Source organism: Rousettus aegyptiacus, unplaced genomic scaffold (assembly GCF_014176215.1).
Source record: "Rousettus aegyptiacus isolate mRouAeg1 unplaced genomic scaffold, mRouAeg1.p scaffold_m13_p_1, whole genome shotgun sequence".
Taxonomy (NCBI): domain Eukaryota; kingdom Metazoa; phylum Chordata; class Mammalia; order Chiroptera; family Pteropodidae; genus Rousettus; species Rousettus aegyptiacus.
In genome coordinates, this window is record NW_023416284.1 from 69,092,690 (window position 1) to 69,115,082 (window position 22,393).

Below are 22,393 nucleotides of genomic sequence, written 5' to 3' on the forward strand. Positions count from 1 at the left end.
CTCCTAGTGGCCTGCTGGCATAAGAAACACTTTGAAGGATAGCCTTAAATAGGTTATATTTTGCCAACTGTTGTATGGATGATGATTCATACGTACATTCAATTAACTGAGTAAGAAAACGTTTTAAAAAATCACTGTAATGCACAGTGCTCAAGACAGCAGTTAATCATTCACAACAGCAGAACCACAGGCTACTGCTACAACTGAGTGACTTCTAAGGCTTCTAGCAAAGGTATTATTTAAATTTCATGCATCTAATCACAGGCTAAACCACTAATATTTATGCTATCTAGCCTCCAGTCTATTTTTTAATGCAAAACTCCTTTAGGAACTCTAATTCTACACACAGCAGTAGAAAGAATACCACCTGGGATCCTAATTAGGAAAAAAATGTAATAAATTCAACGTTGTAACAAATGGGCACCTGTAGAAATAGTTTCTCTTTAAAATAGGAGAGAATAGAGAGAAAATCAAAAGAATAATTCAATGATAAGGTCAATAGAAACTAATTAAAAAACAAAAAATAAAAACCAAGAACCCTAACATGATGTGTATGACAGATAAACAGAGTAGAAGAGATAAAATAAGGTGGGCTAGGTACAACCTTAGGTACAACCTCCATGTTGCCACTAAAAGAACAAATTCAACTTATAGGTGGATTTAAATACTGTGAGGAAATGTAGAATAGAAAGAGTTCATTTCCCACCTTCACAAAGAAAAACCTTACCACAGTAAGTAATATAAAGTATAATGACTAGAAACAAAATAATAATATATATCCTTACATTATTCAATTTCATGCCATTAAAGGTTTGTTTGATCTAAGAATTAATCTTTACCAAAAGCACCCAATGTCTTATTTCCAAAAGAGTGGACAATCCTTCCATTTTATATCTAAATATAACTTCTATTACTTATATAGAACCTTATTCCAATACATACAGTAATTTCATTTTTACAAGAATACATTGTCTTTAGGTAACATGAAATAAACATCAGCAAAAACTGCGATATGCAGGTTTCTATTTTAAGGATCAATTTTGGTTTTAGCACTTTGTTTTAGGTAATTAGCACCAAATTAGTTCACCTAGAATCAATGTTTAAAAATTTTTTCTCAGCAGCTCCTACGGCAAAACACAGAAATATAAAATCCTGTCTTGAAACACACAAGGTGAACCAAACGGAGCCAGTCTACATATATTTGACTAAATTATCAGATTTATTTCCTTTGGCTTAATATTATTTCTAGAAAAACTATCTTGGGTTCTACGTCTAGCTGTCTAAATAAGAAGTACTATTAATCTACACTTCCCTCAAGGGGTAAATATTATAGCAAGTTGTTGAAGAAGGAGTAAATCCACTCTGCCCTTTCTGCTGGTGCACCATATACCACGATGGCAGCAGCTTACCCAAGGGAGGCTGCACAGAGAAAGCAGAGACTCCTGTTTGACCCCTGCTAGCAATCAATTCAGGGCCTCAAGCACAGCACTTGATAGCCCTTGCAATTCTATATTAGCGCTTGTAACTCCTGATATTATTTTTATTCACGTAAATGTCAAATTTCTATTAGTAACTTGACCTAAAAATGTTCATAACCTCAGTTTACACTCTTTAAAAAATCTCAGAAATAGAGAAATTTACATTATATATATTTTAAATTAAATACCCAAGAAAGGGAATTACAAAGAACAGTTTTGCAGCTGAACATACAATACCATGCTGTGCGAAAGTCGATTGATCATTTAAGAAATATAAAATAGCTTGGAAGAACAAGCTATCTTATAATAAGAAGAATGAAATCATTGTCTTTCAGCAAAGAGCGTCGGCAGTGAAGAATTAGGCAAATAAGCTGAGAAGGAAACTGATTTTCGATGATTTTTCTACAGAATATAATGATTTTGTCTTAAAATATGGTGTGGGTAGGTGTGAGGCTGCTGGTAGTAGGCTGTCTGCACTGAATCAGAGATAGTCATTTTTTCCCACTCTCTGAGTCCTGCTGCTTTCAGGTGACGATGCAGACTAAGGATTTGAGAGATGGGGCTCCACTGGGTAACAGGGCTTGGACTCCCTTGACTTAGGTTAACTCTCCACTTAAGCCAGCGAAGACTCTGCTGTCCTTTCTGTGAGCTTTTCTTCCACAGGATTCTGAAATTTCCATGTCCTACAACTACAACAACAATGCTGAAGATATACACATGCAAGGACTCATGAAGTTACCTGGGGGAGAAGGAGTCTCTGAGGGGTGACACACAAACACAGAACAGTGTGGTAAGTACCACAGTGGAGATAAACTATAAGAAGGTTATGTATGTAAAATACTGGCAGCTAGTACAAATCAACAGTGGTAGATGGTATAATTGCTATTGTTACTGTTTCATGTACTGAAAGCAATAGTGAGCTACGGAAAAATTTTGATCAAAGAAATACCAAGTTTGTATTTTAGAAAGAACATTTCAGGCAATACAGGGTGGACTAAAGGGAATGAGCCCGGAGTTAGGGAAGGAATTTAAATACAATTCAAGAGAACTTTTTCAATGAGGACAGTGACCTGGGGATGAGGAGGCAAACATGAGTCATTTGGAAGACTGAATTCATGAAAACTGGTGGCAGATTGGGTCAGTAAAGTTAAGAAGAAAGTCCAAAGAAACTGTGCTTCTGATTTGGTTGGATGGATAGTGGGGCCCTTTACTAAGACAAAAAGGAGGGCAGGAATAGTAAGTACGAAGGGTGAGGACTGAGTGCTTGAGGAACATGTAGGTGGAGAGTTTCATTCAAGAGACAGTCAGATAGATTAGATATAGGTATCTGAAGGGGTGAGGAGGGGAGAGGGATAGAGGAAGGGAAGGAATGGTTGAGACTGAAATTGATTCAAGGTAGAGGGAATTGGCCTATGTAAGAGAGACAAAACATTAGGAAGACTGCCTGCTGGGGGTCCACAACTAGGAATTTAACGGAGTAGTTACAATGAAGGAGAGTGAGCAGAAACCAGATTACAGCAGATCAAGAAATGGATGGAAAGGGAAGGTGGAGGCAGGCAGCAGGGAAGGTCATTCTTTAGAGGGACTGTGCAGTGAGGGGGAAAGAAGCGCAGCTGTAACGGAGCCAAAGGCAGGCTCACTCAGGGTTTCTGGAGACCAGAGATAACTGGAAAATACAAATGAATAAAAACTCATTAGGCAAAACCTAAGCAAAGAAAAAAAAATCATAGAATTTTTGAGTTAGAATGAAACTTAAAATAATTTAGCTCACTCTTTTTATTTTATACATGAGGAAACTGAGGCAATGCTAAATCACATTCTACCATTATAATTTGAAGCAGCAGGAAAAAGATCTGAATTTCCCATTCTTAGGAATATTTTCTAATAAGTGGAATTAGGGCTGCAAATAACTATTTAAAGAATTGCCTCTAAGAAGTCAAAAAAAGAAAAAAAATCCCTTAACTAAGTTGTAATAAATGACTATGTTGTATCATTCTCTTTAGGTTTAAGGAATCCTTAATTTTTTAAAAATGTTATTTATTCAATCTAAGTTCTCATTTATAAAGATAATTGACAAAAAGGAAAAATATCTTGAAAAGTTCTAACAAATTTACATAGGTAATTAAATGTTCCAATATGAATGTCACAAGGGACAGGAGAATAAAGTTTCTATGCTTTATAGAATAAAAAGCAGGCTTTGAATTCCAAATCCACCATATATATAAACACACACACACACACACACACACACACACACACACACACACTCTCTCTCTCTCTCTCTCTCTCTCTCTCTCTCTCTCTCTCTCTCTCTCTGTTTCCCTGATCTTTAGTTTCTCATCCTAAAACAGCAAATAGTACCATGTACTTTAGATGGTTATTATGAGAAATGAATAAAATTATGAATTTAAAAGCATTTACAGCCAAAAAAAAAAAAAGGCACTTTTTAGATCAGTGCTTCTTAAACTATTTGTGGTATGGTGAATTTTAGTTTTCTCTCTAATTCATTATGGACTGAAATTTCTAAAACTTGACTAAAGTAAATTACTAAAGAACATACATTGATATCTTGGAAATGTCAAATTACTATTAAAGTTTCTAAGTGCTTACTTTCAATTTCAGTAATAATCTATTGTACATCAATGACAGTGTTTACAAACGGGCAGTGGTCTCTGAGCTAATATTTGAACAGCACATTGATAATAGAGCACAATAAAAAGCATTAGAGGCCTGGTACCTGGCAACCTGAGTTCGATACCACCACCAGTAACTTCAAGCTCCCTGTTTTGTTGCCTCACATGTAAAACTTAGATGTTGTAAGAATTAAATGAGTTTACATATTTAAATCAATCTAAATAGTGACTGGGACTTTTTAAGTGCTCAATAAATATTAATAATCAATATAATTATTATTTGAGCGTGGTGAATATTAAGTCCTCACTTAAGATGGTGGATAGGTTCTTAGAAACTGCAACTTTAAGTGAAACAATGTATAATAAAACCAACTCAACCTTAGTCTAATTGATAGAAACAAGAGTTAAGTTCCTAGGGCATACGTCTGGAAATAAAAGAAAAAAAAATTACCAAACTTCTAAATAAAGACCCAAGACACTTCTAATATTAAACATTACAATAAATGTGAGCTATACATACATTTGAGAAGGGCTAATAAAACTAAGTCAGATAACGATTTTCCAACTTGCTTATTCCATGTCAGGGCCACGGTGGGCAGTGCCTCTCCCAGCAGCATCTCAGGGTGCAAGGCGGACTTACCCTGTACAGGACACCTTCCTTCACAGGACTACTCACACTAAGCCATGCTCACTCCGACCAGGACAAGGTAGGCACAGCCAATTGGCTTAATTGCACATCTCTGGGATGTGGGTGGAAACTGGAGTCCCCAGAGAAAACTCACACACACATGGGGAAAACGTGCAAACCACACAGACAGTGGCGCTGGCTGGGAATCTATTTTTTTCCCCCTCATCAACATTACATCATAACTACATTATTCAAGAATCTACTGTATATACAGAAAGTCATAATTCTAAGTCTAAAGATTTTCATGCCAATGCTATCCTATTTGTATATTTTTAAATTTTTTTATGGGGAAAATGAGGATTTAGTTTAGCCTATAGAAAGGGAAAACATACTTATATCTTTTATACACAAGAAATATTGTTTCAAAATTAACTACAATTTAATCAATATTTTTAAGTTCTCTATGTACCAGAATTCTTAAAGTTCTAAAGAGTCTCCAATCAAAATAAGTTTCTTTTACCATTTAAGGAAAATTTAGAAAATTATGCTATAAAAGTTTCAAGGTGATTGTGACTTTTTATAAGTGGGAAAACACTCTTAAAATTTTTAACTATATCGTGATTATTAAAACCACAAATTATTTAAAAGAGAAAAAATGGTTGAACAGTTAAGTTAGAACAAAGTAGATAACGAAATAATATTTTTCAAGAAAAAAATTCAAAAGAATAATGTATTTTTCCAATGATACAATGAAAAGATTGAATAACAATAAATTAGGAAAAAGTGTAGGAAAAAGGGTCATTATCGGACAGTGGCATTAAAACAGCATTTTCTAAAAGGAGTTTAACGCTTGATCTCATTTACATGATTAGACTAAAAACAATTGCTCTAAATAATAACAAGGGAAGAAAAATATATTCACTTTAAAGGCTTTGTACAAGAAACTACTGATTTCATTGATCAAAATAGATTAGTTTTTAAGAAGATCCCTTTAAGAATTTAAGAGAATGTAAGATAAATTAAAGCAAAAGCACATCATGTAAGTGACCTCACACAAATCAGAGGAATTACTGGGTTGGAAATAAGCTTATAGACAAATAGAAGGAAATGTGGTTTTCTTGTTTCTTCTGTTCTAACATGAAACTATTTAGTAATTCTGCGGTATGCCAATTCCAACGTACTGGGCCTCTTGAATTGGAGATGGTAACAGAAGAAATACATATAAGACATTAAATCTACTTTTTGATCTAGTATGATAGAATCAGTGGGTAGAAAGAAATGCCCTGCATGGTATGGAACCGCAAGAAGGGACTTACCATGAGACTGAGGCAACTGCTACATACCACAAAAAAGGAAACCTAGGACAAAAAGTATCGTGGTAGCACTAATTCTTGTTTTGATCTTAAAAAGAAAAAAAAACACCTAGAAGTTTAATTTCTTTTAGTCTTTCATAAAGTAGTAGTTTCGATAATTACTCAGACAACTGATAATATGTCAAAATACTGTTTAGTTTTTGAAGCTGTTTCAAGAGATACACACTTTTAAAAAATGAGAATGCCATCACCACCGGCAAAAATAAAGAGTATAAGTCAGCTCATGTGCAAAACCAGGTATGATACCCAAGAACAAATAACTAGATACTGAGAAGTAGATGCTTAAGAGTTCTGATTACAAACTCAATTTTTTTTAGGGGCAATTATCAAACTGTAACAAACATTTTTCAAAAAGTACATCTACTGGCAGAGATCGTTGGTCGCCCTCCATACCCATTCCCTCCATCTCTCACAGAAGCAGAGTTCTAGATAGACACACAGATGCCTGGAAGAAACTATTATTCCCAACATCCCTTGTAGCTAGGGATGTCCGTGTTCTAATTAATGAGCTATAAGTGGAAGTGTCATACAGAACTTCTGAGACAGCACCTTTTAAGGCAGGGAAGGGTACGGCTCTCTCCTTTGTGCTACTGGAATGAAGACCTGATGGATACATTTTAAGCAGTCATCACAGACCATGATATAGAGAAACTCATGCTGAGGAAACGTGAGCAATGAGACAGAATCTTGAGTCTTTGCTAATGTGGGCCATGTACATCCCACCCGCACAAGATTACTACTTTTTTTTTTTTTAATGTAAGAGTAATATATAACCATATTGTTTGAGGTATTAGTTTATGTTTTTGGTCATTCACAGCCCAAATGCATCCTATGTGGAACACTACATGTGACAGAACCTAATAGCATAATATTAGTTTAGATGGGTAGCAGGTAAAAGGACTCATTGCAGGCTAGAAAAACTGTAATGTGTTAGCAACTTATTTAGTCAAATTATCACCTGTTGAACCCTGGACAATAAACCAAGTCTTAACTACACACATAGTAGTGTAAATGTCACAAAAAACTCAGAATGTTAAATATTAGCTGGCTCCTTCTCAGTGCTCTTAGTAACAAGGAACTCAGACTAGGCCAGCTAAATTGCAAGCTGAGATGAACAGAACTTTGTGAAGAAAATCAATCTCTGTGAATTACAACCTAATTACGATCTAACTAAGAATCCTATAATTTTGAGGTTTGCAGGTTTACAAAAGGCAAGAGAAGCAATTATGAACATTGGTTACAATGCCACGGTCATCTGAGAAGACAGAATTGGTGTCCCATCATCCATCAGTCCAGTTTTTGGCAGTGATGGGATTAAGAGTATTTCAGATGGCTTCAAGAAGGTCATCAGTAAATTCAGAGGTGGTGGTGGTGAGTTAGAACAGAAGACAGCGGCTAATCAATAAAAGAAAGAGTCTTCATGGACAAAACTGTCCGGACATGATTTCTGACTACACTTCTACACAGAATGGACAAGAAACGAATAGAATGAAAGCATACTAAGTTTTTAAGGGAATTGGATTGCCAAAGATACCCCAGGACTGTCTGCATAGTCTGCGACTGTACAACTCTTAAAGCAAGTTCTAGGCCTCAAATCAGCACCAGAAAAAAGCAAGCATGAAAGTATTAGAACCAACTCAGAAGAGCATGCCCCCGAATGCTTACCTGTGATAGGGCCATGGAGAAACGGAGGACAATGAACTAGAGAGTTTCTCACAGAGGACAATCAAGCACCCAACAGATGGGATAAGAACGTCTTCAGTGCTAGGGCAGAAAGTCTTCATGACTCCTACCAAGGAGGATTTGATAATTCCTATCAAACAGTATCTGACATGTGATTCCCGATTTCCCATTTTTCAAATGGGAGTTTTGAAAATTATAATTATCTTATTTCTATTCCATTGTAAATGGGGGAATTTGGGGCTGCCCATCAGTCTACACTCATTGATCCTCAGAAAGCCATGTCTAGCCCTCCTGAAAAGGGCAGAGCATCAACCATTGACCATGGATGAGTAACAGGACAGGGTGACTAGCTGGGCTTGGGTTGCCTCTCAGACAAAGGGTAAGTTATGTATGTGCCAAGAATAGGAGCCAAAAGCGAGCCTGTGGCAGAGACCTCTAGCTGCTCCCCACTATCTTACCTCTCATTATTTTAACAAAACCCTTTGTTTGCAGATGGGCACAAGGCCACTCAACCTAATGACTACATTGCTTAGACATGTGACTAGGTTCTGACCAATTAGATATAATTAAAGTGACATGAGAGACTTTCAGAAAGTATTTAAAGGGAAGGAATACATACATTTCATTGCCCCTCACCTTCCTACATACTGGAATACAAATCTGGTGGCAGGAGCTCAAGTAAGCCATCTCAGACAATGAGATGAAAGCTGTATTCTGCATCTTGGATATGCTGAAGGCTTATACAGCGTAGCTTTAGACTTCGTTTACATGACCAAAAAATAAACTTTTTAACTTTTTTTTTTATGCCATTACTCATTTTCTGTCACTTGTAGACAAACAAAACTCTACTTTATGTACATAAATGTATGTGCATAATCTAGTTAAAGCCTTTCCCTAAAATAGTAGATTTTATTATATCATAGACAAAATCAATCTTATAAAGAAAGTATAGCTGTCTAAAGAAAGGAGATTGGTTTTCATATAAGACCTGTAATTCGGTGTTTCTTACCCATGAAAAGCCTATAATAAACATTTATGCTCCCCTCTGCCCCAATATCAGAGTTAATGTTGGGATTTTACTATACTTATCAAACATTCTAGCTATAAGTATTTATATAAAACTAATCATGACTTAAGAATGTCAGCCCCTAGAAGATAGTTACCAAGTTTTACTAACCTTTTAATATTCTACACCCAACAAGTGCCTACATAGCCCATAACCAATAAATATGAGTTGAGTAACTGCAAGTCCTTGGTGCTTTTGAAATTAATGTTAATTCACAGTGGGGTTTTATTTTTTTTTTGGTGTTACTTCCAGAATTTAAGTTAGTCAGATCTTAATAATCTGAGATTTACTCTTTAAAGTCAATTATGAGTTACATTACCCCAATTTTTTCTGTTTGCTGCTGACTTAGTTTAAGTATCTTTCAGACATTGCTACAAAGTCTAGTAAAACATTCAAAATGTATGCTCCGTATATGTATGCCACTGTATATGCCCCACTGATTTCTTCCTGGTTTTCTATAAGAATATAAGGTCCTAGATATAATAATGAGGACTTAGTAAATGTCCATCAGAGAACGATGAATACAGGGAGACAAGAATGACCAATAACTGACTCTCTCCTTGTGCCAGCAGCAAGTGATAAAATGGATCAGAGTTAGGCGAGAGGCTGGAAGTTAAGCTGAATATTTAAAGAAGTTGAGCTGAAAATTCAATATATTTGGCTCTATGGAAGAAGGCTAAATAGGAGGCAGAAATGAGGTCTTACAAAGGTTTGGAAACACAGCAGATTATATAGGATAATAGCTCTACAACACATGACAACCATGAATAAAGTATTTAAAATAAAATGCTGTATACATACACACACTTCATGAAGAAATTCTGAAGTTTATAGTTAAAGACAAGCCACTCATTATTTCTATTTATAGTTTTTCACCATGTGGTTATATTAAAAAAAAAAAAAAAAGCTTCTTATCACTTCTTTACCCAGTAATTCTCCACCTGGATAGGTAAAATCAACAAGGAGGGAATACTGACTCTAGAAAGATATATTAAATTTTTAGGAGAAGGTATGTGTAATTTCAAATTTTCTACTTTATAATGTAGTTCAACTTTTAATTAGAAATTTATGGTCATCCTTGATGTTTTAAAAAGTATCCTGTCTGGAAAGCTAGATGTCATAGTAGCAATGAATAAAGTTTAGAGGTGCCCAGGCTGGTGTTCGAATCTAAACTCTACCAGTTATAAGCTCAGTGACTTTGAGCAAGTCACTCAATCTCTATGTGCCTTAATTTCCTTACCTATAAACTGGGATAATAATATTTCCTCTTTAGTATGTGTTACTGTGAAAATTGAGTTAATCCATGTAAAGTACTGAGCACATTACATCCAACATATTATACACTCAACACATGTTGCTTAATAATTACTGTTAGCTCTAAGCCAGTAAGGGTTCGCAGAACACAGAATCTCTGAGAGAGTATTATGTTCCACAAAGGCGAATATATCAGTTTTTCTTCAAAGAGCAGGAGATTTTCTTGCTTATAAAAAGAGAACTTTAATTAAAACAGACTGAAAAATACTACTCTCAGGCTTAATCTTATTGGTTCCAGAGTAAGTGACATTAATTGAACAAATACATATTATCCCTGCCTCTTTCTCTTGTGTGCCTCGGTGCTGTGGATACGGTCTAGCGATGTAGGGATCCCTGAATGCCACGGTTATAGTATGGCAATGTGGGGATCCCTCAGTGCTGTGGATACAGCATGGCGATGTGAGAGGCTCAGGGAGCATGAACCTAGCACTGTGCTGAGAACTGGGAATGCGGCATGTTGACTAACAAACACCCACAAGGACTTTCTCTGACATTAGACATTACTACTCCTTAGTAGCTTCTGATGAATTATAATATTTGGGAAAGTAATTTAACAATACTTACTCAAGAGCACTTAGCTTTGTGTCTCTTTGCAGGAGGCAACTGTAGTTGACATTTGACCTTTACCATTTTCATTTTCCTAAAACTGCCGACCTCGTTTGGCTTCTGTGGTATCATTTCCTCCTGGGTCTCCTCCTACACTGGCCTGAGCCTTCCTTTTCAGCCTCTGTCACAAGATACTCTTTCCTTTTCCATCACTCAAATATTGGTGTTCCCTAGACTTCTGTTCTTAGCCTTCCATTTTCTTTCTTCTGGTTGATCTCATCATCACAGTTTCATTTACTACTCAAAATGCTGGTTACTCCCAAGCAAGCATTTACCTCTCGACCCTCATCCCTCAGCTCCCTCCTGGGCTCTTGATCCATATTCTACAGCCTAGAGGTTCTACCCTGGGTATTTTATACAGGGATTTCAAATTCAATATATCCAAAACCAAACTCATTATCTTTTCCACACAAATTCCTCCTTCATCCCATTCTCTTATCTGGGTTAACTATCACCGTCTTCTACTATGTCCTGAGCTAAAACACCAAGGCACCATCCTTGACACTCATGCATAACTTCCTGATCCTTCCTTCTAAGAACACAGTGTAAATTTTACCTCCTCACTATCTGTTGAGTTCACATTATTGTCTCCATCACTAGAGTCAGCATGCCTTAGATTAGAAAAATGGTATAGCACAGTGGTTGAGTACTGGCTCAGGAAATCACATGGCCTGAGTTTTCATCAAGGTTCTATCACTAACCATATGACCATGGGAAATTACTAAACACCTTTGGGACTTAAAGATTAAAGAAACTAATATATGCAATGCCCTCATAGCAGTGCTCAGCACAAAAGTAAAACTCAAAAATACTATCTACTGGTTTTATTGCTATTACCATATTAAGTATTATTATTATTATTATTATTGCACTTATAAGAGTGCTGGGCACAAAAGTGATAAAAAATGAATCATTTAATGTGTATTATTAAAATCAGTAGAACAATTGCTACACGGCAGAAACTGAGGATCTTGTTCTAGTATGCATTAAGTCACTGCGGTCTTTCAACAGTTGTTTTTTTTTTTTTTAAACTGTTTTGAACACTGACATTAAAAATACCTATCCTCACATACTTGGCTAGGTTTTTGTGACAACATCATGACATAATACATGAGCCCTATGGAATATAAAAAGCTTTGCGAAAGGGAAAACACTACTAGTATGTGACTTCATAGATGTGTGATTTGTCTCTCATGTTAATGACAAAACACTAAGGTAGAGAAAATGCAAAAACGATTAAGGGAAGGTAGCTCCTCAGTTTCTGAAAAGAAGAAAACAACCCTATTATAAAGGAAGGATGTAAGGCAGAAGGAAATTAGAAATGATGAGATTTCTCTCTTAAACAGGCTAGAAGGAAAATACAAAGCTAAATCAATAGAAAATGTAATTGCTTCAAACTAACAAATCAAATGTAGGGTAATCCCAAAATAATATGATATTTGGCAAACAATGTTAAATTCTTTTAAATGCTGAAACACAAGCAAGTAAATGTTTTTCTACTAGATAACAGTTCCAATGATGTGTATTCGTTCTTTTTTTTTTTTTAAATAGTAGTAGCAAGGGAGAGAAGGAGAAAGAAAAGAACTTTACTACCTCAGAAAGAAAGAAAGATAAAAAAGTGAATAAGAATTTAGAGATGCCCAAAATAACTACCTAAAGAAAGATATCAGAAATGATGAAATAAAGCCAGCAAACATCTTTGAGGGAAGTATTTTGCTTAAATCATTTTGGAGGTGGTTATTCAGTGAACAGAAACACATCTGGGAATGCATCTGGAAGAAAACTTAATTATCTAAACCTTGCTCAATCATTCTTTTATTTTAAATTTCTTTTATTCTCAATTTCTTTTCTCCTTTTCCAACAAATATTGGTACTTGTATTTCCAAAACACTAGGAATAAAACTAAATAGAAAAAAAAGAAACAAAATACAAATTTAACATAACTTGTCTTTTATCGGATTGTGTTCCATGACATGTGGATGACTGGGACTAATGTAAGAAGGAAAAGAACTCAGGATGTTAATGACTTAGCATCATTTTTTGCAGACAGACTAGACAAGCAGGTCACAGGATAGGCTGGACAACATGAGATAACTGTGACTCACTTACAGAAATCATCCTGCCAAAGTGATCCTGGCTCGTGCCCTTGTACCCCTTCACTGTCTGAGGATACAGTGGACAGATTAGGGAATAGCATTTTCTCTGCAAGGCGGCCACTTCCCTTCTAGTTTGTTCTCCCCACTAAAAATTCCCTTTTATACCTGAGTGCTCATCAGTTATTGGTTCTAGCATTTCACTAGGAAATCTCTGGGTATAGTAAACTTGAGGGTATGTGAATAGATATTACAATGCTAAAAGGGTTAATATTCTATAAGATACAAGACAAACTAATCCAGAAGTCTACAGTACATTGTATCTTAACAAATGATAATAGCAAATCTTGAGATGGATAATAGCATGGAATTCAAAGTCAACATAAAGATACTAGAGTAAGTTGTAACTTATTTTAGATCTATGCTGCTTTCAGGTAAAATGTAAATGGTCATTAATTCACAGTGTATTTACTGAGTGAGGGAGATAGATCTTGACCTCCAAGTTCAAAGTCTAGTTAACATAAACCAAAATGCCACTGGACTTACAACAAAATCATTTGTGTAGACTGTTAGGCCCTTTAATAGAAAAAGTGTTTCATTTATTAAAATGTAACTATCAACAGGACATTCTTACATATTTCTTTACCACATTTATGTGTGAATTTGAGGACTCAAATATTTTTACTTAGCATTAGAATATATATTAGAAATAAGAACTCTGCATGTGGTCATTTTGTAAATATATGCGAATATATGATTTATTTGGGGGAGTGATTGTGTAAAAAAAATACTGCTCAAATAAGGAGGACACAATTACAGGAAATGTCCAAAGATGCAAGGTCTTGAGAACCCTAATATCATCCCAACATATCAAAGTGAAAAATCCTCTCATTGGGAAGTAACTTGTTCAAAATTATACAAGAAAATAAGGATAAATGATTCGAGTTTTATACTCTTTTTATTCCAGTAATGTGCTAAGAATATAACAAAAGGCAGTTAAGTGACAATTAATAAAAGTAATAAAATTTGAGGTACTTATTAAAAATTATAAAAACATGAATCTTTCTAAAATTAGAATTGCAGTTCTTGTTTTATGTAGTATTCTTCCATATCCTTACAAATCCCATTATATATTTCCTGAAATCATCTCATCTATTTAAATAAAAACATCAAATTTCTTAGTTAATTTTCTAACTGGATTAATGAATCTGAATAGAATAATATGTCATATGATTGTCTGCGCATAACCTGCTGTTTTAAATTAGTATATTAAGTAACTTAGACACTTTTCTTTGCAAAGATTGCATGATTTAATAAATTCCCATATGCCTCAACATGTGCCAACACTACTAGGTTATCTTCAATCCAGCTGCTGTTATGATAACAGTTGCCAACTCTCAAACAAATGAAGAGAATAATGAATCAGCTTCAAGTTGGCTCATATGTAAACTTATATTGCTCCCAGTTTAAGCTTGGGCCAATTTCAACTCTAAAGAAAATTAATTAAAAGGATTTCACCTCCACTGTCTGAGAAACATGGCACCACAAATACTGCTGAATTAGAAGTTTAAAAGCCTACAGCTTTAGGCAAACTCCCATCATTTGGATTAGAGTCTGAAGGGCTGTAGGTAGTTTTAAAGATAAGATTTTTTTAGGAAACAGAAATATCTTGTCCCTAATTCATAACATGAATATTTGAGAATTCTCATACTGCTGGGAAAAAAAAATAAATAAATGAGACTCTTATTTGTTAAAAGCTTATTACAAAAAAGGTTTCAGAGGAAATAAGATTCGAATGAAAAGGGGCACATTTATATAGGAGATAAAATTCAGAAGGAGAGGTAAACACCAAACACACCATTTTAAGCAAGGGCCATTTTATGATAGAGTGTTAGGTGTAAAATAGTAGACTCTCTTTCTAAGAATGACAACATTGTATACATTTTAATAAATATTGAACCAAATAACTTTGTGCTGGATCGGTTATCCAGACTAGCGGATCTACAGAATCCTTGAAACTCTGGTTTACAATAAGCATTTATCTATTTGGCAATAAAGCTATGCTAGTTTTTATAGGGGAAAAAAAATAAGCAGAATATCAGAGTAGAAGTCTACTTAAAATATTTATTTCTAAATGTCTGTTATAATTGAAAATTAACCCCTGGATGGATGTGCTTCCCTGAGAAGACAGGAAAACTTTTTCACTAAGGAGTAAAGCTGGATTATAGTGTCCTGCCAGGAGTGAGGCTATACTACAAGGAATGAGATATACAATTTTATGGTTGATGAACTGTCTAAAACTATGCAAGAATTACCATATTAGTAGTGATAATATAATTTCTTCTTTTTCTGAAGGGTACCTGTAATTTTTCTTGGTCATCAGCTCTATATAACAGGTATACATTATTGACTGCCTAATGCCATTTTTCAATACATCTTATAAATTATAAAGTAATAATCTAAATTTGAAATTGTATACCATGGTTGTTTTGGCTTTCATTGAATATACGTAACACAGAGTAAATAAAAAAACAAAACCTCTGGGAGGTGTTAAATGGCTAGACTCATATTCTATAATTCCAGTAATTCACAGCACTTGAAACTAAAACTGTAGATGAATGGATGTCTCCTCTAAGCATTTTCAATATTCTTTCCAGGGATCTTTGAAATTACCATTACTGGAAATACTGGAGATCCCTGGGTAGATAGACTACTTTGTTCTGGGGTCTTCCAGCCAGTTGGAATGGTTCTAGAAAAGTTACATGTATGCTTCGAAGTAACTCAAAATCTAAAGAAATTAGCCCATGAATAAAGGCAAGAGACTATTTTCTAATACTGTGTTTGACGTGATCATCTTTTGACCTCCATATAGCTCATGAATGGTGTTGAAACTGCTCAAGATGCAACAGATTTAACAGGTCCATCTTTGGAGCAAAATAAAAGGCTAGAACTTGTGGTGAAATTGTTACCCAGTAAAGTAGCTACAGTAATTCAATTCCCCAAACAACTGAGTCAGCACTCACTCAAATGGAGGTAAAAGAGAGATGTTGATTCCTTAACCTCATTGAATCATATTAATGCAACAAACTATTTGGAAATTGTTCTAGGCTATTCTGCACAACATGATGCATGTCTACACTTGGCTAAATCTTGTGCAACAGGTATGAATTGTGTGCATTATTTGCTACTGCTTTAGTAAGGAATAGGCAAGAAATTTCACAGCTGCACCAATTTATTTTCAATTTTGAAAACATTTTATTCACTAGAGCCAGTGTGCGCAAAAAAGATTCTCTTATATGAGACAAGTTTACCTACAATAAGCTAGAATGATGCAAAGGAGGAATACAGGCCAACAACGAACATCTATGATAAAAATCTTTTTCTTTAGTCTTGACCTCGGTTCTATCTAAAATCAGAAAGTATCAGAGATGGCAGAGATCCATCATTATTGTTTTCTACTTTGAAGGCTGTATATACTTAATGATTGTAATTATGAAATCTTAGAATAAATATACCTTCTATTCACTAATTTGAATATTCGGACAATTAGCTGTATTTGTTTGAATGCATACTAGTACTTTTATATCTAGTGGTTAAGATAATGAGGAAATGCCTAAAGGTAAAAAAAAAAAAAAATAGAAAGACACAGAAAGGAAAGATTTGTTAAGAAAGGAGAAAGTAAACAGAGGAAGAAAAAAATTTTAAAAGATTTTTATATAGTCAGTACAAATGACTAATTGATGGTGGAAAAAATAATTGCTTACAATTTATATAAGGTCATCACATATCCATGCCTTATTCTGACATGGTACACAAAGATACATAATTATAAACAAGAAGATGAAAATAAAAAGTTGTATCTTGATTAAGAAAAACAATAAAAGAAAAAACTACGGAAAAAAAATTATGGAAAGTAGGAAGACCCATGCCACAAATATGCTAAGATAAATGACATATCCCCAAAGGGAGAACACTGCCCTGGACTTGAGAAATTTCTGTACAACCTTGGCCAGCAGTATTTCCTGCCTTGTATAATCAGAGAAGACATTTAGTATTTGGTGATGATGGGAAGAAGGATTTTGAAGAATATAATTATGGGCTGCAAGTGTTTTCTGTGGAAACAAAAATTATCATTCATGTCTGAGATTGTGTAAAATGCCTTAATTTTGGTCATAACAATTTGACCTTTAAAAAATAAAATCCCCAAACCTCCTTATAAATCATGATTCCTCAAGTAAACTACAGGAGTAGTGTGTAGAAGCTGAGATGTTCCAGATACTCTTCAAGAAAGGCTACTTACTAGAAAATTATATATTTTGTAGTAACATAATTTGGCCTACTTCCAAGTCAAAACTAGCTAGCAAATTCAAAAGCCACATTAAAAGAGATTTAAGCAGAGCAAAACTTAAAACAGTTTTCATCTACTAGGTCAGGTATAAAAATGATCACAGTGCATACCACCTTAGAAAGACTGGCGATCCTACAAAAATTAATGGTGTGTCATGTACAGATGGAAGGTGGGTATAAACTGAAGAGAAAGAAAAAAACCACATCAAGGTGCCTGAAGAAACTTAAAGGCTTTGAAAGTTTCAAAAGTCTCGCCTTTTCTCTGGTACCTTTAATTGTGACTACAATAAGTGCATTTTTACCAAATGCTTTTGAAAGAAAAAAGAAATGGTTATTTTCTTAAGTGCTGACAGACTTACTTCTCTTTCAGAAAATCCGCTACCCTTTTGAAGTCAGCCACACAGTATTCTCTTTTCATTTCCATGAGTACAGTGTCAGAGGCAGATTGGACTGGTATGTGCAGAAAAGCGTAGACTCTGGGATGATTAAGGATTTTAGCCATTTCCTTTAAAAAAAAATGGAAGGAGAAAAGATTAATCACTTTAACAAATCAAGGAATGGTTTCCCTCAGATCAGCACTCCCGACTGGAAGCAAGTAAACATAGCTGAAACAGACCAATTATCTGGGCTCTTAAAGTGAATGTCAACTGGGCAGTAGTTCTATGATGACATTTGGAAATTTAATATCACTTCTGGAGGATTCCACATAAGAATTATTTCCTTATGTTCATCATCATCTTAGGTGACAAAACAGAGATAAACTCATGTAATGCCTAAAGACTAAAAAGATCTTTGAGTACTTAAAAATAAACACCATTCCTCCTCTCACCTCAAAGCAGTGTTATATTCTGTCTGCTACATTAGTAGAAACAGTAATATTTCAAGCAAACAGTTAAGGCCATATAATCCTGTGTCCTTGAATAGAGTTTCCAAATTTAGCATAAGTCAACACTTAAAAAAAAATACTGAAGGAGAAAAAGTAATCTATAACTCAACTGTTTTTTCCCCCAGCTAGTTAATGAACACATATTATTTTGAATATGCAAAAGAGCTTCAGACAGTGAAGCTCACCACTAGTCACTACTGAAATCTACCTTTAAGATGCAGAGTTCCAAAGAAGGGGAGTAAGGGAGGAACAGGAATAAGAATGTATCTTGCTTGCAAAGTTAAGAAGAGAAAATTTAAGTGAAACAAATTAAGAAACCCAGAGATCATTTTAAAATTCCTACAAGGATACAAGGGAGGTAGGAAAAAGAGGGAGGGAACAAGGGGAGAAGAAAGAGTGTAAAGAATCCTTTAGAGAAAAGTATCAAGAAGCTTTTTAATAATGTGCCCAGTGATTTTTAGTTTTCAAAATACTGTACTTTCATATCTGTTATCTCATTTCATTCTTAGAGCAATATTTTGAGGAATCTTATAGAATCGAAGAGCCAGCTAATTCCATATAGTCCCCTCTTAGATATTCAGGGACAGTCATGCATATGTATCCACCATGCCCTTTGTTTCTCTATTTTCTTTTCACTGACTGTAAAAATTAGCATTATTACTAAAGTGGAAGAAAAAAGCAATTAACTCCAATCAGTTACCTTCTTACTAGCAGCACAATTGTTTTAAAATAATCCGTTTGACTAAGGAATTCAAATAACCAAATAATATTACTCATGGATATCCTGTAACTACTTTCTCTACCATAACTGGAGTTGAAGAATTTCTTACTTAGCAAAAGAATAACTGATTAACACATTATCTGAAAATCCCCTTCACAGAACTGTTAACATTTCTTGGCTGGGTAGTCAGTAGGCTCTTTATATCCTCACTCACCACCTACTGTGACTAAGGCTGTGAGACAGGGCAGCACTAATCATGAGGTCCCCTACAGTAAATATGTTGGCCCACTATGATTCTCTGCCTCTCAGGTTTTTTACACCTGAAAATCAAGATTCTCAAGCAGTACAAAAATTAAAAAAAAAAAAATTGTTGTCCTTTGTTTTTTAAAGAGGCAGGACTCTGAGCTTCAGTTAACTTTCAACATGTCTGTTGTGGAAAAAAAGATGACCTTAACAAATAACATAATTTGTGAAATAAAATTTCATTCTCTTATCTCTGTGTCTTGGTTTTGTCATCTGTTAGATGAAGACAATGGGCATCCCCACCTCATAGGGTTACTGGACTATTGTGAAAATAAGATAATTCAGTATGAGCTTATAGGTAAGTACTCAATACGTAAATGAGTTAATCTTCCTTGGAGAGGAAGAAGTGCAAAGGATGCAGTAGCGATAAAAAAAAAAAAAAAAAATTTAAAGTTCACAGTAACACATTTTCATATAGATTAATGGGAACCCATCAATAAATAGATTAGCTTTTAAATAAGCTAGTTCCCTTAAGTAGTAAATGAAGGAGAGAGAATTTGCACTGATTTGCATAGAATAAATGTGAAAGGCATTCCCAGCAAACGAGACTCAGGGCCAGAAGCTGTAGTGCAGTTTCCGTTGAAAACACTCAGGGTGGCCCACTACTATAAACAGGATACTGCACTAGATGAAGCTTGCCCTGTTAAAATATGACAATTTACAAATTAAAATGTTAATAGCAAACAAGGAAGATAAATTTGGTGGTTTTTCCCTTTGGCTCTCAAAATAAGACTTCCCACTAGTAATTACCTCAGCCTCATACTACAGGCTTTGCAACTCTGTAATGGTAGGCACCAGAACACAACACGAAAATAAAAATAAACATGCCCCTTCATTAAGTCTGTATTTCTCCTACTAAAAGAATCATGACTTAACATAAATTAATGTGAAGAGGAATTTTCCATTCAAATGGCTAACCTTGTAATCAACTCTTTGTCCTGCATCTGTGGACATGCCTACTGCATAGGCCAAAGGGCAGGGTGATCATGACATCAACTGAAGACTCACACTCCCCTATGATTGTTCTGTCTAGATAACAGACTAATTACCTAAATTCCTGTTCCAAATCTCATGCTCTGTAACTGCCCGTAGCCCATAGCTACTCTCACACACACATGTAACCCATGGCAACTCCTGCAGTCTGCAACCGTATGAGGACAAATCAACCAACGAGCCCATGCCAACTGTAACAGCATGGATATAAATAAAAATTGCTCCTGAACTCAGAGCCCAGATCTTCAGAGCACTAGCTCTTCTGGGACCACTGGCGTAATAAACCTGAGTTCTCCAACTCTCTGAGTGGTACTTGGTTCTCGCCGGTTTGATTTCACAACATTTCTCCAACAAATGTACACCATAGGGACAAAGTACACATATATAAATATGTGTGTGTATTTATTTATATATATATTTTCTTTCTAGCCCTCTTCTCACACAGCACTGCTGGTTAAGGATAACCTTTCATTTCTTCATCCTTCAAAATTCCTCTCTATTTTTAGGGCACAGGTTCTCTAGAGCGAGAGATTACTTCTCACTTTATGATTCCTCAGCAACCAGTTCCAGAATTACCAAAGTATTTTCTTGGTTCTCCCTTGCAGTACAATAATGAATCTCCAAGGCAGAAGCTCTCCAAGAGCAGGAGTTATATCTTACTCTTCTCTGGAACTCTACAGTGACTGTGCCAAGTACATTCCCTAACATATAAATATAGATATGACTTAGATCCACATCAATATACATAGAAAGAGGCTTAAAATATCATTGCTGTTTGATAGGAAGACAAATTTTCAATTAGTAATAGTTCAGTTTGGCTCAAGCAGGTAATCAAGCACATATTCAAGAAGTTAAGCAAGCATATATAATTGGTCTGCCATCATTTTGGAGCAAGTAAAAAATTACATGTGAATAGATGTCGACATAAACATAGGTAAAAATCAGACACTTTACAGGGCATCTCACCACGTGTTATATTTTTAAAAGTCTGCTGGAGCTTCAGACTGAAATCACAAAGTATTTTCTCATGGAAGTAATGTATAAATGATGAGCAGGGTATAGGTTAACCAGAAAAAAAAAAAAAAAAGCACTTAGTTGAAATGTGGCTAATGGGAGAATGGCAGCCAATGAGAAAACCTGAGCTCTGAGCTGGACAGGCAAGTATGAAAGTGGGCATGTGTACACACAAAGAAGGGGTGTGTGTGTGTGTGTGTGTGTGTGTGTGTGTGTGTGTGTGTGTTGTGCAGCTCTGTAGTATCTCCTTTAATATAAGGACATTTATAATTTAAGGGTTGATGTATCGAAGGCTGTTTAAAATACAGACGGTGACTATTTTATAGGCAGGTACCAGAGGATGGCACACCAGATTACCAAAAAAGTAGTATTTCTAAATGGTGCTTTTACATGGAGCTCTCCTGTTACAAACTGGTAATAATTCCATTTTTTTAATAAACATAAAAAGGAAAGAAAAATAATGAATTGAATGAAAACAGGCTAAATTTTAAAAAGCAACCCTGTGTATGAGTACCTTTTTTAAAAAATGTTGTGTCATTTTTATTGGCCAGAAGCCATCAAATTAATCATCATATTCTATCTGGCTTTGAATATATATACTACTAGCTAAAAGTCACTCAGTGTGTGAGAGTGTATAAAATATTTTAATACTTGCATTCAAATGTCTTTGCGTTCACATTGAAAGTTATCAATCAGAAAGCCCCCTCAGATTATAGCTTTGTTAGGAAGTATATCATATTTAAAATGCAACACTTTACATTGGTAGGTTGTTTTCAACTAACCTAAGATATATGAAGAACTATTTCAAAAAGAGAAACTACACCATCGCCTTTAAGTATTTAAAAGGTAGTTTGAGAAATAACTAGCATATCATACAATTCATCCATAAAAAGTACGCAATTAAATGTTTTTCAGTATGTTCGCAAGATAGTGCAACTATCACCACAATCTAATCTTAGAATATTTTCATTCTCCCTAAAACAAACCCTATACTCATTAGCAGTGTCTTCTCGTTTGTCCCTCAATCCAAATTTCTATTCCCTACCCACCAGCCCTAAACAATCACTATTCTACTTTCTAGCTCTGTAAATGGCTTATTCTGGATATTTCACATAAATAGAATCATATGATATGTGGTCTTTTGTAACTGCTTTCTTTTACTTGCATTGTTTTTAAGGGTCATTCATGTTGAAGTGTGTAGGCATTTTTTTTTTAATTAAACAGAACAGTAATTTAGAATTTATTAAATGTCATT

The 22,393-nt window shown here is 35.0% G+C and overlaps 1 protein-coding gene and 2 long non-coding RNA genes across 10 annotated transcripts in view; 2 read left to right on the top strand and 1 right to left on the bottom strand.

Annotated features, from left to right (window-relative positions):
• Positions 1-22,393, bottom strand: part of CDKAL1 (CDK5 regulatory subunit associated protein 1 like 1) — a 626,461-nt gene that overhangs the window by 245,349 nt on the left and 358,719 nt on the right. For all 3 annotated transcript variants that reach the window (XM_036229008.1, XM_036229005.1, XM_036229004.1), the window contains exon 11: positions 17,581-17,726. In XM_036229008.1, the coding sequence (XP_036084901.1) occupies positions 17,581-17,726 (146 nt within the window). The remainder of the gene's footprint in view (positions 1-17,580; positions 17,727-22,393) is intronic.
• Positions 1-22,393, top strand: part of LOC118609943 — a 102,654-nt gene that overhangs the window by 72,840 nt on the left and 7,421 nt on the right. For 4 of the 6 annotated variants that reach the window (XR_004953512.1, XR_004953505.1, XR_004953521.1 and 1 more), the window contains 3 exons: positions 2,142-2,268; positions 4,696-4,818; positions 7,305-8,592. This is a non-coding gene — a long non-coding RNA (uncharacterized LOC118609943). Of the gene's footprint in view, positions 1-2,141; positions 2,269-4,695; positions 4,819-7,304; positions 8,593-22,393 lie in introns of those variants that run through there. The other 2 variants (XR_004953508.1, XR_004953514.1) reach the window with 2 other exon arrangements.
• Positions 11,682-12,392, top strand: LOC118609957. Its single transcript, XR_004953530.1, has 2 exons — positions 11,682-12,232; positions 12,263-12,392. It is a non-coding gene; the product is annotated as an uncharacterized LOC118609957 (long non-coding RNA).